The 16538-nt window shown below is 44.6% G+C and overlaps 1 protein-coding gene across 2 annotated transcripts in view; it reads right to left on the bottom strand.

The window, feature by feature from the left end:
• Positions 1-837: 837 nt before the first annotated feature.
• The window catches only part of LOC109038206 (uncharacterized), a 119372-nt gene continuing 103671 nt past the window's right edge, over positions 838-16538 (bottom strand). Inside the window, exons 2-6 of one of the 2 annotated variants that reach the window (XM_072304104.1) lie at positions 13996-14353; positions 11207-13272; positions 9442-9819; positions 7882-8297; positions 838-2177 (exon numbers count right to left, since the gene is read on the bottom strand). In XM_072304104.1, the coding sequence (XP_072160205.1) occupies positions 1673-2177; positions 7882-8297; positions 9442-9819; positions 11207-13272; positions 13996-14353 (3723 nt within the window). In that variant the 3' untranslated portion in view covers positions 838-1672. The remainder of the gene's footprint in view (positions 2178-7881; positions 8298-9441; positions 9820-11206; positions 13273-13995; positions 14354-16538) is intronic. The other variant, XM_019053190.2, reaches the window with a different exon arrangement.

Below are 16538 nucleotides of genomic sequence, written 5' to 3'. Positions count from 1 at the left end.
TTCAAATTCAAATGTGCTTGAAGAATTGAAGGACCCGCTCCTTCTTTCGATTAATTCTCCTTTCGACGCCCATGTAAGTCTGAAAACTTTTCAAAGGTTTGATCCTTGGAGTTTACAGATTCTAATTATCCCCAGTTTGATGGGTTTTATGCTACCCTTACCTCCACAGCCCTGGCAACATATCCGACTTTCAGAGCAGCAATAAACGACCTAATTATTAATTGTTCTCGATTACACCTCAACAATATCAAATTTCCAAAAAATCATTTTTAGTATATGTGACGCTGATTCGAAATATCTATACTTGTATGGGGTTTTTTTCTACGGTATAGCTGTAATGTCAGTGAACTAAACACGATGGTCAATCCCGCGGCCGACCGTTTCGCGGGCCCCGTATCTGCTCTCTGCTCATCAACAATTCCATCAGTGTCAGCTTTTGGGGTCCATGTCGTCAAAAACGATCGTCAAGTTTTGGGGTCCAAAATTTGTCGTTAAAGTTTAATAACTTTTTTAATATTTAACTAAAGTTAAAAAACGAGGGCATTACGAGTAGAGCTGAGCATACTCTACCCAAATATTATAGGGTTTTTGGGGTTTACTCTCCGACTTAATTAGTAGGAGAGCTTAATGGACCGCAAACCGTGCAGAAAAGCCCGGTCGCGTTGTTTCGTGTAAAACTAGTTAGGCAGCAGCCACCCGTCTTTTTTTTTTTTTTTTTTTTTTTTTTTTTTTTTTTTTGGGTCGTCATTTTTTAGAGGGAGTTTTTTAGGATTGGGCCGGGGTGGCTACCGCCACCTAGAATGGATTATGCAATAATATTTTAAACTATTTTCAGCTCCTGAATGAAAATGTATCTAAAAGTTAGCAGCATTTCTCGAATTATAAATTTTTTAAAATTTTAACATTTGAATATATGTGAGGCATTTGCAGTGGAAGAAACGAGAAGAGTTCGTAAAGATGAGTTATTTTTCCCCAAAAAAGGAAACTCGAGATCTCTTCGCCATAAATTTACAAAATTTTGTAAACTGTCAACATTTGACTATCTGCCTAGGCATTTGACATAATGCCTGATTTGACCAATTGCCTGGAACATATGGACTGCATTTTGCAAAAAGGAACCAGAAGCATTGCAACGATGCTAAGATTGTGCAACTTCATACTTTGCAATGAAATTACTGATATCATGAAAAAACATGAAATTTACATGGTAATTTTCGTCTTAAATTTACAGTTTTTAACGGGTAAAATAGAAACTGTAAATGGATAATCAGGTTTTTCTTCCAAGATGAAAAGGTGCACAATCTTAGCAACATTGCATTGCTCCTGGTTCCTTTTTGCAAAATGCAATCCATATATGGACTGAGTTTAACGGAAAAGAACCAAGCCACATCAGCTATTGCCAAATTTAATTGGACAATTTAATTTTCTACAAGAAAACAGTTGTACGGATTTTCGTGCAAATTTCAGTGGATTTTCTCCATAATACAAAGCAAATTCCTGAAAATATTCAAAGGAATCCATACACGCGTTCTTTCGTAAAAAATTAAATTGCTCAGTTAAATTTGGCAATAGCTGATGTGGCTTGGTTCCTTTCTGTTAAACGCGGTCCATATAGCCCATAATTATTTCTTTTCAGTGTGGTAAACTCATTACCTCAACCCGTGGAGCTCGCTTACTCACTTCGATGCCTAGCGGGGGCGGCGGCATACTCAGCAGTCTTACTATACCCTGAAGAAATGACGATCCTCCTAGGAGGCGGCGGGGAGACCTCCCGGGCGGCCAGCGCCGTGGCGTCCTTCTTGTGGAGTCCGTTCTTGGAGCTCGGCTTGTGCGGGAGGGGGTACGGAGCGTGGTTCGCCGGGAGGGGCGTCGAGGGCGTCTTGGGCGTATTGGCCGTCTTGGGCGTCAAGGGCGTATTGGGCGTCTTGGGCGTCAAAGGCGTATTGGGCGCCGGGAAGCGAACGGTCTCGATCTCGGAGGCGGCGCCCTCGGGCTCCTCGTCGCCGGAGAGGGTGTCCAAGTCTTGGCTCTGGGCGTTGGATTCGGCGACGCGGACGAAGGTCGAGGAGAGCTCGCCGCGCAGGTGAGAGAGCTTCTGTGAGGTCGGGTCGTACATGAAGATCTCCTTCGAGTCGTTCGAGGGAGCTTGGGCCGGCTGCGGTTTGTCTTCCGTCGGGCTGGAACAAGGACAGGTTTCGTCGTCAATAAAAGGAGAGACAATCGAAAACACAGGAAAATGCGGAAACAACACCGAAAAAAATTATATGCTGTTTTAGCATCTAGGATGTCAAAAATGTGTTTGGTGATCCCAAGATGCTGCCTTTACTGCCCCCGCAGTTGAATTTCCATTCACAGGATGTAAAATTAACTGCAGGGGCAGTAAAGGCAGCATCTTGGGATCACCAGACACATTTTTGACATCCTAGATGCTAAAACAGCATATTATTTTTTTCGGTGAAGGCTAAACTATCACGGGAAAAAAAATTGCTGATTCAACAATTCAATTGCTAAAAACAGTGAGTGCAATGTTTCAACGCAGATTTTACAACAAAAAAATGCTACTTCAACCACATTGTAAACTAATTTAACCACGGGGGTGGTGAAAGTAGCATTTTTTTTGTTGTAAAATCTACGTTGAAACATTGCACTCACTGTTTTTAGCGATTGAATTGTTGAATCTGCTTTTTTTTTCCGTGTACAAAATACAAAGGCAGGACGTTTCGGTACCTTATGGCACCATTATCAACTGCTAAAATAGAATTAAAAATAAAAAAGATATTAAAATAAAAACCAGCAAAACGGCATTACAAGGTGAAATTAGTATTGAAATAAGACTGCAGCGATAACAGAATAAAAAACAAGGTACGATATGCAACAATCATCGGAAAACGAGAGAAAACTGATCACCGATGACTAAGAAAGTAAAAGAAGAGACCTGAATACGTGAAGAAAGCCACGTAGTTAAAAATTTCCGTGTTAATGGTTGCTTTTGGCAGTGCTGGCATTCCATGTCCATCAAAAGTTCCGGGATTCGAGACTTTTTTGTTTCAATTTGTCCCACTCCGTGACCGTCAAAAGTTTCGGGATTTCTTTTAGATTTTTTCAAAAGTTCCGAGAAATTTCCGGAAAATGCAAAAGATCCGGAAATTGTTGGGACTTTCAAAAGTTACGGGAGAAATTCAGGAAAATTTCAAAAGTTCCGGAATCCGGAACTAGTTCCGGGAAATGGGAGCATTATGGACACTTGAAGAAAGCCGCACAGATAGAAATTTCCGTGTTCATGGTTGCTTTTGGGTATGCTGAGTTACTTCGTTTCCGATAAGATCAACCGAAAGAACTTAGCTGTTCCTAAAATTTTCTCCTAAAATTTTACGTAGGAAAGGATACACACAATCTTACGAACTATTCAGCAATTCGTCACCTTTCGGCCAAAGTATCACAAGTGCCACGCGACGTTCCAAAATTTCCGCCGCCATTTTATTTTCTCGTAGAAATTTTGTCGGTTTAATCTGTATGAAAATTTCACTGAATTTTATCGGCAACATTAAGAAAATTCAGTGAATTTTCGTGAAGTTTCGTTGAACAATTTCTCCGTAAATAATTGAAATGGCGGCGGAAATTTTGAAATGTCGCATAGCGCTTGTGATACTTTGGCCGAAAGATGAAGAATTAACACAACAAAGCTTAAGCTAATTCCGACCGGAAGACACCACTAAATCAAAGAAAGCGAGAGGAAAATTTCAGTGCAAGCAAATGCCGCGGTCATCATTTCGTCGCGATTGAATGTTTATTGCATCAGCACCACGTAACAAGGAACGTTATCGGCGTAAAAACGATTTTTTAGCGGAGTCAAAGCGAGCCGATAATCTTGGAAAGTCGTCAAGTGGTCAGCTTGACGGCGGCGTTCCAAAATAAATCCGATCATCTGCCGCATTTGGCCCTTTGCTTGGTAGTTTATTGTACTTACTCGTGAATTGAATCACGACCATAAAAACTCCGGAACTTTCACTCAGAATCCGATATACGCGAGGAATTCATATCAGTCGCTTCGCGGACGCCACGCCGAACGCCGCGCCCTTGCCAAATCTCGCAAACAATGTTTTTTTTCATAAAATCATAGGATAAAAATTCTCACACTACCGTTGAACTTGACTAAAATACTAAATATATTATATAATCTAATATTAATAATATATCGTAAACACATTGACTAAATAACTTGACGCTTTCTCCTTCACTGGAGAGAGAGCTGTCGAAATCTTAAAATGTGACTTTTCGACTAAAATCGGAAAAAATTCGCTGTGCTGAATATCTGACATAATTCCAGAATTTTTTTTAAGGAGAGGTTTAAAATGCAAATGTATGGTCCCTTTACTGCGATATACCTACAGTCGATATGCATCGATAACATCATGCTATCGATCAACCATCGAACCGCTCTCCAAAAGGGGCTGTGTCTAAATAAAATAAAAACAGAATACCATAACGCTCACCTCGACCCTCCCCCCAACAGCGTTACGCCATTTTGTTTTCACGTGGTATAGGATAAGGACCTACATCGCACAAAATCGTTACAAGGGGGGGGGGGAGGGGGGTCAAAAAATGTCGATAAAGTGCCGAAACCCCGCTCAAATGAGCCAAACACTGGAAATCGATCCTCCAGCGGGCCGATTATTGAAATTGATAGAAAAAGCTATAGACAAAGAAGACAAGAAGGATATGGTGGGATCCTATTGGTGGAAGCGGGTAGTTGTAATGGACGAGGAAGGTAAGTAATTGACTAACTAACGGCAACCGCCAAGAGACCCGACGGTTAATCCATCATTTTCCCCCTCAGTCCATACACGGAGAAAAAAAATTTCGTGTTTGGGACCCGAAGTTTAGGTCATATGGATCTCTGAAGTTTTCGGATTGAGCATATGAACACTTTAGGTCCAGCTGCTGAGGTTTGGATCACTCATCTGAAACTTCAGTTCTTACATCTGAAGTACTTCGGTTTTCACATCCGAATGACTTCGGTCCTCACATCCGAAAAACTTCGGTTCTCACAACTGAAGCACTTCAGATGTAAGAAATGAAGTTTCAGATGTGTGATCCGAACCATGACAGCTAGATTCAAAGTGTTCAGATGCTCAATCCGAAAACTTCAGAGATCCATATGACCTAAACTTCGGATCCCACGCACGAGGTTTTTTTCTCCGTGTAGGAACCACCAGATACAATCAGTAGAATCGCTCCATACTCCCTATGTCCTTTTTGTTTATCACTTTGTCTATCAATTTCAATAATCAGTCTGCAGTTCGTATTCTCCTCTTCGGTGTGGCAACCCTGTGGCACAGAGAGCTCGCGAAGTGGAAAGCAAGAGATAAATCAGAAGTGCGCGATCGAGAGATCGGCCGACACCTGACAGTCCTGGCTTGGCACGCGCGTGCTTGCGATGAGTAACGCGAGCGCCGCGGACGACAGCGACAGTCCACCGCAACGAGGCCCAAGTCCAGACTCGAACACACTTTTCGGCCCCGTGAAACTTCCATGCTCCCCTTTTAACTGCAATGATAAGGCACTCTATGCTCGTCATGCCTTGCCAGCCTGGACTCCGATGACGCAGGATTTTCTGGTTTACGGTTGATCAGTGTTGCTGTTTGGAAGAAATAGAAGGAATGGAGATGTTGCATGTGTGAGGAATTTGCGATTTGACTGTTAATTCTCATGTAAAAGTTCGCGAGAAACACGATGTGGCCACTGGTTTTCTCTGAAATTAACTCCCACGCTCAAAAAAAGCTCTCAAGTTGAGGCCAAAATGGAGGGGATATCCCACACTATTCTGAGAGAGTCCACCTCTACATCAAGACGAACTCTCCATGCAAATATAGGGAGCACATACATTGACAGGGCTGCCACTCTATTTGAGGATTCCAAAAATGAAAACAAGGCAACCCTGTTAATGTATTTGCTCCCTATCTTTGCATGGAGAGTTTGTTTTGATGTACAGGTGGACTCTCAGGGTAGGGCGGGATATTCCCTCCATTTTGGCCTCAACCTGAGAGCTGTTTTTGAGCTTGGGAGACGATTTCAGAGAAAACCAATAGCACCATCGTGTTTCTCGCGAACTTTAACATAAGAATCAATGGTCAAATCGCAAATTCCCTACACATGCAACTTCTCCAATATCTCTGTTCCAGTATGGGGAGTCATGAGTCCTTCTTAAATTATTTCTTCAAGAAAACTAGCTGGCATTTCCTCCTGAAATTTTCAACCAAAGGCCAGCGTTATTTTCGTTTTACTTCCTGACCAAACTTGTGTAATAAAATTTCTCTCTGTGAAAAACTGAAGACAATATAAAGTTTTGATCAAAAACGACGCATGACTCCCCTTAACAACGGGCAAAATTATGGTGAATCACTTTCTTCGTCCCCAGATGTCTGTGAGAATTTCATAGTTCCGGTCGCTTTAACCGAAAATTGCCAAATCGGCCTCACTCTTGACAGCATTTTATCAGCAAAAACGACGGGGAAAATGGAAGAAAAAGTTACACCCTTGATGGGTCCTGGCTGTAACCTTATCGTCGATTTTCCCTGTCGTTTCTGTAGTAAAAACGCTGTCAAGAACGATGGTCATCTCGCTACTTTGCCCGCCCATTACTCAAAAACCGTTCATTTGCTCAAGCAGAAATTTTTACCTGAGTCATGGGGTATTATAAAGTATCGTTTGGCCCCGTTTCAGAAAAATTCCCGCGATCTAAAATTGTGCCAAAAAACAACCGGTCAACAGCAAGGTCCTTTGGAAAAAAAACACATTGGATCTAGAGTCCAGACTCTTAAAAACATCGACAAGAAAAAATACTCTTGATTCAATCGGATTTTTGCTTTAATGAAGAACCAAGCCTCCTAATTTGAGCGGATTTCCTTTACATTTAAGCTTAAGTCTGATTGAATCAAGAGCATTTTTTCTTGTCAATGTTATCAAGAGTCTGGACTCCAGATCCAATGTGTTTTTTTTTCCAGTGCAAACCCTCAGAAATGAAGTAGAACTCGGTTTCTTTTTCGCTGACTCAGAGACTTTAACGCGGAGGTAGAAAAGTTGGAAGGGGCGAAGCACGCGATACAACTATTTCGGCAATGTGTTTTTTTCCCATAGAATGTAAAATGTGGCGAAATAAACATCTTAATTTGCAGCTTTAGTCAAACATTTCATGCCCGACCTCTCTGATTGAGTCGATCCACTGCGCCACGTTTTGAGATGTTATTCGATATATTTTGCGTATCCTAAGAGTTCGGTCATTTTTTATTCATATAGTTAAATCTTTTTCCTATTCCGAAAACTTTTCTTTTTTTTTACCATCAGATCGATCAAAAGATCATCGCGGCAATTGTCGCCATAGCAATTAACGCTTATCCTACGAAGATACCCGATTTTTAGATGACAGTAATCCATTTCTGTCTCCGAGTCTAAAATGCAGTTAAAACCACTTTCGGATGAAGCTTTGTCGTGCTGAGGAGAAACACCCGTTTGATTTAAGCAAAAATCTGATTGAATCAAGAATATCTCCTATGGGTCGGCCTCCTATGGTGTAGTGGTTGTAGCGCTTGCTCTATGATCGGGAGGTCCCGGGTTCGATTCCCGGCCAGGCGACCCGAGTTTGATGGTCTCAAACAATGGTTGCCTGGGACTGGTTCAGTAGGGACGGAGGGGGGATGGGACTTAAAGCGTGGGATTAGCCCTTGTGGGCTATTTGAAGTAGTAAAAAAAAAAAAAAAAAAAAAATCTTTTCTTGTCAATGTTTTCAAGAGTCTGGACTCTAGATCCAATGTGTTTTTTTTCATGTGTTCTTGAAATTCTCGTTTTCCATGGAATTCTTCATGTGGGATAGGCGATAATTACCTGGTAACTAGGAGGATGACGGACTGGCTCTCGGCGGGCATGGACTTCTCCCTCTCGAGCCAGCGGCGGTAGTTCTGGGCGGTGGGCTCCTTGACGAGGCTCTTGAGGGAGTCGCCGGCGATGAAGCGGACGCCGTGGACCTGGGCGGCGGCGCGGCCGGCCCGCTCGTCGGTGCCCCGCTCGGCCGCCCGGATGAACTCGTAGTCCACCGGCGCCAGCACCACCACCGAGCTCACCTTCCGCCCGCCCAGCTCCAGGGAGTCCGGCACCGGGAACTGAGTCCCGGAGACCTTGAGCGGCAGGTAGCGGTTGTACTTGGAGTCGTTGAGCACCACCGGGTCCAGCTGGGTCGCGTCCTCTTGCACGTAGGTCTCGGCTACGCGCTCGCCCTCGGATTCGGAGTTGTAGCGCACCACCTGGAACCAGAGATGGAAAATTTCATGAAATTTATTCGAGTGAAATTTCACGAAATTTCGTGAAATTTATTGAAACTTTTGGGGATACATTCAGGAGGCTAAGAAACGCCTAGAAACAGTGATTCAAAATTTTGAAATGTTTTACCGCAAGTCCAAAACATTCGCGCGTTGCAATTGTTTTCGTTTAGTTTAGAGGTTAGGTTGGGGTACTTAACTCCCGTTGTGTCTGGCACCTTCAGTAGAGTAGCACAATACCGCAGCATCAACAGACAGACCATCTGAAATGCTTTCAGACTTCCAAAGGTTTAATCAATAATTCTAAAAAAAATTAATAAATTTCAACTTTTGTGAAATTTATTCGAGCCTTATGAAATTTCACTTTCCATCTCTGCCTGGTTCAAATACACGCTTAGGTCCACTCACATGTTCAGAGATAAAGAGAGGCCCTCAATGCTGCTGTAATGGTAAATTGAACAATACTGCCGTGCTAAGGAAGAACGCCGTATAAGCCTTCAGGCGTTGCCAAATTGCCTTCGATAAAATACGGATTTCCGAGGAAACTGTTGGTTTTTTTTCTTCCAATTTTTAAGAGAATTTTACCAGCAATTTGATTTGGAGGTTTCGGAAATTTCAAGGAAAAATATTCATAACTTTCCTCAAAAACTAATGTTCTATAAGGGGAAAATTGGCAACTCCTGATGGCTCATACGGCGTTTGCCCTTAGCACGGTAGTATCCACATGGTAGTTCCGGCGTGACTTTGGCCTCGGGAGCCACTTGATTATATGATTTTCTAGTATTTAAATTTACACTCTTGCACGGATAAATGCATTTATATCCTCCTTATTTTGTAATACTTTTCTATCTTTCTTTTTTTACTTCGCTAATATCGTATACTCTATATTATGTACTTTTCTTTGTATTAAACCAGGTCACAAGAGAAAAAAGAGGACCAACCTAGAATTCTTTGTTTCTGCAATTTTATTTAGTTCCCGCCCTACATTGGAATTTCAAACTTGTCCCGATTTCGCCGCCAATCCTCTAACCAATAGTAGAGGTGGTTGAAAAGAAGCTTCATTTTTTGCTTTTAGCGCTCCGTCTCTATATCTTGGTCTCTGTCAATGATGCCTACAACAAATACTAACCTTCATTTCAAGTGGTGCAGTGACATTATCCGGCGCCACGATGGACGGCACGGGCGCGCTGCCGGCTCCCTGGAGCTGCTCCAGGGCCTCGGGTGGCAGATTCTCAATGGGGATATCGCCGACCTTGTCGTAGTCCAGAATCTGGATGTCCGCGTTGTTCAGGATACCCGAGGCGATGAGCTGCTCCCGTAAGTCGTCGGGGACCTCGTCGGGGAGTGCCGCCAGGCTCGTCTTCACCTTGTCCTTCTCGCTCTTCTTCGTTTCCTTCTCGATCTTCTTCTTCTGGGAGTAGGTCGTGGATTCTGGCGGAGTGTAGTAGGTCGTCGATTTGACTGTCGTTGTTGTGTAGCTAGGGGTTGGGCTCGTCACGAACACCTGCTGGAAGAATATTTGGAAATTCATTTGATATTCTTCAAAAGGAATGGACCGCTAGACAAGGTACGAATTTCAGCATTCTAATACATGTTTCTTAACCAAAATTTCACGTAAAACACGATGCGCACAACAAAAATTAACGAAATCAACTCCTTCCGAAAATATTTAATGATTCCTGAAGCGAGAATTCAAACTACCCGCTCATTAAAACTCATTGCTCTACGTAATTCACATCGCGCGCTAAACATTATCATGAGAGTCTCTGCGATATAAAAATCTGGCAACCTCAATCTTGCCGCTTTGGCTCAGCTGTAGCAAATTGCTTATAGTTTGAACAACACATGGTGGGAAATGAACATTGCTCGATTGAGAAGGTTGCTGAAACTGTTGTAGTGCGCGATTTGACTCAAGTACCTAGAGCTTTGAGTTTCTTGTGAGTGGGCGGTTCAAATTCCTCGTAACCAATGTGAAGTAAAAACGTTACTATCTTCGTTAGGAGTTAGTCTCAGTAATTTTCGATGTGCAAATCGTGTTTTACGTAAAAATTTGGTTAGAAACATGTATGAGATTGCTTAAATGTATACCTTGTCTAGTGATCCATTACGGAAAGACGGAAGATGACGGAGGAGAGGCTACCGAAGAAGATACTTGATTAAGGAGCCTCTTGGGAGGAGACGAAGGGGACGCCTAGTGAAAGGGCGGTGGAAGGGAGTTTTAGAGGAAATGGGGGAGTGCCAACTCCCTGAGGGGCTTTGGGAGGATAGGGGACTTTGGTGGCTGCATGGTAGTCGCAGAGCGACAAAGAGCGCTGTAAAAGCGGCTTCTATGTATGTAATTTGAAATATTTGCCTTATCACGCAATTTACTAAAAATGGTGTATATCACGGGCTGTGGACTTATTATTGAAATCGATAGACAAATCTATAGACAAAGAAAACATACGGAGTATGGAGCGATCCTAATGGTTGCAACCGGTGTTTCTTACACGCTATGGGGCGAAATGATGGACTAACAGTCAGGTCTCTCCCCGATTGCCGTTAGTTAGTCTATTACTTATCTCCTTTATTCATTGCAACCACCCGCTTCTACCAATAGGATCCCACCATGTCTTGTTCGTCTTCATCGTCTATACCTCTGTCTGTCAATTTCAACAATCGGCCCGCAGGTAGCCCGCAATGGAAATACGAGGATTTCGCATATTGACCATCGATACTTAAACCAGCAAAAAGGAGGATTCATTTGATTTATAGCATTTTTTCATACTCTGTAATTTATTACATTCACGATTCACTCCAATTTACTTCATCTTGAATCTTATATTGTAAAATATTTTAAACACTGTTCCTTAAATCTTGATCTAAGTTAGGATTTTCATATTCAATATTTTTACCTGCTGCGGCTTTGATGATTTTCCGGGCGAGAATATACTCGAGTACTTTCCCTCTTTGTCCGGCTTGTGGTTTGGTGGAAATTGCGAGAAAGGACTCTCCGTTGGCTTCTTGTAATACTTCTTTTCCTCTTCCTGTTCTTCCGAGTACTGGAGGTAGGAAGGCGTTGAAGACTTGAAGGACTGCGTGGTGGGACGGAATCCCTCGGTCGAGCGGTAATTCGGTGACTGACTAGACTGTTTTGGCGTCGAGTCCCGGGTTACAGCGACGTACGGACGCCCGGTCGAAATGGGTTGATGGGTGGTTTCGGCCTGCGCGAACTGGGGTTGATGCTGATGGAAGTTCTGTTGGCGAGCCCCGAACTCCGGCCTATTCTGTTGATGGAACTGTTGTTGCGGCTGTTGGTGACCGTCCTGTTGGTGATTATGTTGCTGGAATTGTTGTTGGGGTCGTTGATGAATGGGTTGTTGTTGCTGGTGGATGGGTTGCTGCTGCTGGTGGATGGATTGCTGTTGCTGGTGGGTGTTATGCTGCTGCGGATTTTGTTGAGGTTGTTGGTGGTGGTTTTGTTGCGGTTGTTGGAGGGAGCTTGGCTGGGGTTGCTGATGGAACTGGTGGTGGTGGGGGTTGCGCTGCTGCAAGAAGTTATTTGACGGCTGCTGTTGTGGGGGCCCAAAGTTCTGTTGGGGGTGCTGGTTTGGGGGGTTGAACTGAGGCGAGGCAACGAAGGGTTGGACCTGCTGCGGATTCGGGCGCTGTTGGATCCGTTGGTTCTGCTGGTTGAACTGTTGATTCTGGGGCTGGGGGTTGAACTGGTGGTGAGGAGTGAATCCAGGTTGCCGCTGCGGGGGGTTGAATTGTTGGTTGAAGTTCGGTTGGTGGTTCAAATGCTGGGGAAGATTATTCGACGGTTGGGGATTCGGCTGGACGAACTGCTGGTTGGGGTTGAAATTCGGGCGCGGTCCGAACTGGAAGTTACCCTGTGGTTGCACCTGGGGGTGATAGTTCGAGGCGTGCGGCACCGGGAACTGCGGGGGCTGATTTTGTTGGGGTGGCACGAAGGGTCGGTGCACCTGGTTCTGACCGGTCGGTTGGGGGCTGTTCGGTCTCTGTTGATTGGGTGGGGGAATGAACGGGGTTTGCTGGCGTTGATTGGGGTTGAACGGCCCTAAGAACGGAGGTGGGTTTCTTTGAGTCTGTTGCAGTGGCTGGTTCTGCCTGTTGTTGAAGACGTTATTCGTGTGCTGGGGCCTGAACGGTGGTTGCTGCCCTGGGAAGACAACCCTTTGCTGGGGTTGAGACTGCTGGAAGGTGACCGGTGGCGGTGTTTGGTAGGTCTCGATGTGGGGTTGCGAGGGGATGAAAGGCTCCTGCCGCGTGAACTTGACTTCCGGAGTGGGTTGAGGCTGAAACTCGGTTTGCTGCCGCTTGTGGGCATGAGGCGTGACTATGGCGACACTCGGTTTTTCAGTCAAGTCCACGGGGCTCGAACTGGAGACTTGGCTGAAGTGTGGCTCGCTCTGCTCGCTGATGGAATCGCGCTTCTGGGCTTCGATCGGGCCGTCGGCGATGGCCGCCCGATGGTACGACGCGAAGTCGTGGCCGCTCTCGTCGGGTTTCCCGAAGGAAATCCGCAACCCGGAGGTCCCGTGGTACGTCTCCGAATCTGGCCTGATGATGGCTTTGATGGTGGTGCTAGGGGGCGGGGCCACCGTCGCGGGGGGCGCGCCGTAAGTGGGGACGGGGGGCGCGGGCTGGTGGGAGGGTTCGACGATGTCGTGGGTGTGGGGACTTAGGGCTGGGATAGGCGGGTCGTAGATGACGTCATCCTCTTTACCGTGGCTGTTGGGGTTCTTCTTGTACTTGACGTAGAAGACCTGGACGGGCTCCTTGGTGGGTGGGGTCGGTGGTGGAGTGGGAGGTGTGGGCGGGGCCGGTAGGGATTCGTTCGATTCTTTGATGATTATCTCGATTATCGGCTCCGGTTCTTTGTAGTAGGTTGGCACGCCGTAGACGGGGGCCGGATGGTCCAGGAAGGGACCGTTGTACCCGCCACGCTCCACGTAACCTAAAATTATAAATTTAATCTCATTAGAATTTTGGAATTTCCGGGGGGGGGGGGGGTTGATCAGATATAATCAAGACCTCAAGGGGTGTCATTGGTCATTTTTTGTGAAAAGAAATTTTTCCTCGGGTTTTTTTCTAATCAAATTCAACAAATCCTAGAGCTGTGATTCAAGACCAAGGTTTTAAAATCTGATAATTTTGTGATCTGCAATGTTTTGTGATGCACGGACTTATGCAGTCTTTCAGCGTGCTCAAAGCTTTAAAAGATAATTTTTCTCAAAAAAGCGTTTTTATTTTATTTTGAGGTCAAATTTTTTCAGGATCTGATAAATTACGAGTATGGTACAGAATGGTATATTGATCCAACGATTATCTTGTAATTTCAATAAAAACACACTAAAATACAAAAAACAAATGGGTATACAAGGCTAGAGGAGACATAAAACAACCAGGACGTTTCGGGGCAATTACATGCCCATTCTCAACTGGAACAGAAGCTATAAAATGTAAAAATTAAAACGAGGAAATGAGCATGCAACTGACCGAGGTAGGAATCAGTGCAAACTCCATGTAATTGGTCCAAAACGTCCTGATTGTTATATGTCTCCTCTAGCCTTGTATACCCATTTGCTTTTTATATTTTAGTGTGTTTTTATTGTTGTCTGCATTCGGGCTATTGTGTCTCTCTTTTTCTCTTATCTTGTAATTTCTATATCAAAATTACCTGCTCCAGAGATATCAGTGATATGGTTGCTCGGCTCCGCGACGAGATGGTCTATCCGCGACTTCTGCTCGTAGCCGGGTGTGGTGAAGCTCTCTACGATGGGCTCGTCATCCTTATCGTGGTACAGGGGATCCCGTTGCGAGTACTGTACCAGAGGCTCCATGGGTACCGCGTACGATGGTACCGCCGGCGTCGACGTAGGATTCGGCTGTCGTGCTAGTCTCTTCTGCGGGCTCAGGGCTCCATTGCGACTCAGGCGTCTTTGCGCCGAGAATTTATCGCCTTTTTTCGGTTTTGCGTCGGCGTCTTCCGAGCCCAGCGACGAGGCTACGGCCAGAACTGAAGACAGCGCCAAAACCTGCAACACATGAAGGACGCCATTCTGTATATTTTGTGCATACCCATCAAAAGAAAAACAACTGCGGGCTGAGTATTGAAACTGATAGACAAAGCAATAGACAAAGAAGACATGAGGAGTAAGTAGCGATCCTGTCGGTTGAAATGGGTGGTTCTCTTAGACCAAGGGAGAAAACGATGGACTAACTAAAGGGTCTCTCATGGGTTGCCGTTAGATAGCTCTATTACTTCTCACCTTCGTCCATTGCAACCACTCGCTTCTACCGATATGGTCCCTCCATATCGTTTTTGTCTTCTTTCTTTATCGTTTTGTCAACTGATTTCAACAATCAGCCCACTGGGAATGATAAGACTTAGCGGATATTGACCACTGAAATTTTTTAATATTGTTTACAATCTAATTGGCAGCTGAACTGGGCTCAGCCTGGTCTGCCGAGCTGCAAGGAGTAAGGAAAATGAGAAAAATAAAGAAAAATAAATATTGCATGCACTGAAAAAAACTCCGGCCGTAGAAACCGTACTCACGGGCTATATAGACATACCGTCCGCGTTCCGGGCTTAGCACCCGTAGCGATCGAAGCAACGGCTCCAGCACCCGAAACTTTTACCCTCTGAGCCCAGATTTGACGGCATGTCCATATAGTCCTCAACTCTTCATTCTGCATGGGCAAACCGATCCATCAGCCCGGGAACGTGGAAATTCTATCCCTCAACTTTCGCCTCCGACGAGTATTTTCACTCGGTACCCCACGCACTTTTCAGCTGAGAGCGAAAGTTGGATTCGACGAAACTCGGGTGCACGGAGAAGAATTCGCCCCCTCTCTCCGCAAAGTCTATTGTGATACCGGTGCTGCCGCGGTGTCAGATCTAGGAACCTCCCGCGAGGCGCGAGAACCCCGGGGATGACCGTCGGCGGCAGCGCCATCTGGCTGCGCCGCGCGCAACTATGCCTCTTCAGCGCAATTAAAACTGTTAGTTTCCGCGTCTGGGAGAAATTAATCGGTGGGACTGGCGATCTAATTAAGCGGCTCCGGGTAGATTTAAGTAAATCTGTGACTCGGATCTCATTGAGGAGGATTGCGTCATCGTGTGAATAGACGTTTTGCGAGAGATACGGATCTTCCAGTCACCTCGCGGGTGCCCTGTTTACTCAGTCTTCGGATGTTTGTTCGGCGATTCGTAATTGTTGGTCCTGGTGGACTGGATTTCCTGAAAAAAATGGGGCGTTCAGGAGTTTGATCAACCATTTCCGTGCTGAGGAAGAACGCCGTATGGACATTCGAACGTTGCTAAATTTCCTCATAGAAACGATTTAATTTTGGAAAGAATTATGAATATTTGGACTACATTCTGCAATAAGGAACCACTATCTATGGCTCTTCCATGAAAACGCATATCTGCATCGGGAAACCAATGGTACATATGTTGTCTCTAAAATGAACTAGAAATAGTGGTTCCTTATTGCAAAATGTAATCCATTTGTCCTTGCAATTTTTTTAATTTCTTAGATCAAATTACGGACACAAGCTTTTGTAAAATTGGAAGAGAAATATTCACAAATTGTCCCGAAAATTCATGATTTGTTGAAGGAGATTTGGCAACGCCTGAGGGCTCATACGGCGTTTTTCCTTAGCACAGCAGTATTCATTTTTGCAAAGTTAAACATAGAATGAGTTTCCATTTACTGTTGCTGCTTCTTCTTCCTCATCTTATTCTTTGGTCGTCCTTGATGATTTCACCTGCTTCCTCCACTTCTTCTTCTTCCTCTATCTCTCCTTCTTCTTTTTCTATTTTTCCTTTTCCTCTTTATTTCCCTCATCCTATCATCCGAAGTCAGACAAAATATATCCTCTTGTAACACATACAAATGCAGGGTTTGAATCCGGAAGTTTAACCGTCACGATGTCCCCTTCTCTCTCTCTCTCCCCTCCCCCCCAAATATATTTGGGGGAAAAAAACAGAACAAAAAAACTGAATATTGATGTTGTCCAAGAGCATCTATTTAAAACTATTCTCACCGTATCGGCCTCTCTCGAATTTCACTCGTATTACCATAACACACGGAAAAGAAAAACTCCCCGCCGGAAATACGCCGAGTTTTCGAGTGTGAGTGAGGAAAGACATCAATCGTCGCCAAATTTAATCCGATCATTATTTGAGATATTTTATGTTGAATTCAACGGAAA

This window comes from Bemisia tabaci, chromosome 9 (genome assembly GCF_918797505.1).
Source record: "Bemisia tabaci chromosome 9, PGI_BMITA_v3".
In the NCBI taxonomy this organism is placed as follows: Eukaryota; Metazoa; Arthropoda; class Insecta; order Hemiptera; family Aleyrodidae; genus Bemisia; species Bemisia tabaci.
The sequence above is the reverse complement of the archived record's forward strand: the minus strand, read 5'-3'. Positions and strand labels throughout refer to the sequence as shown.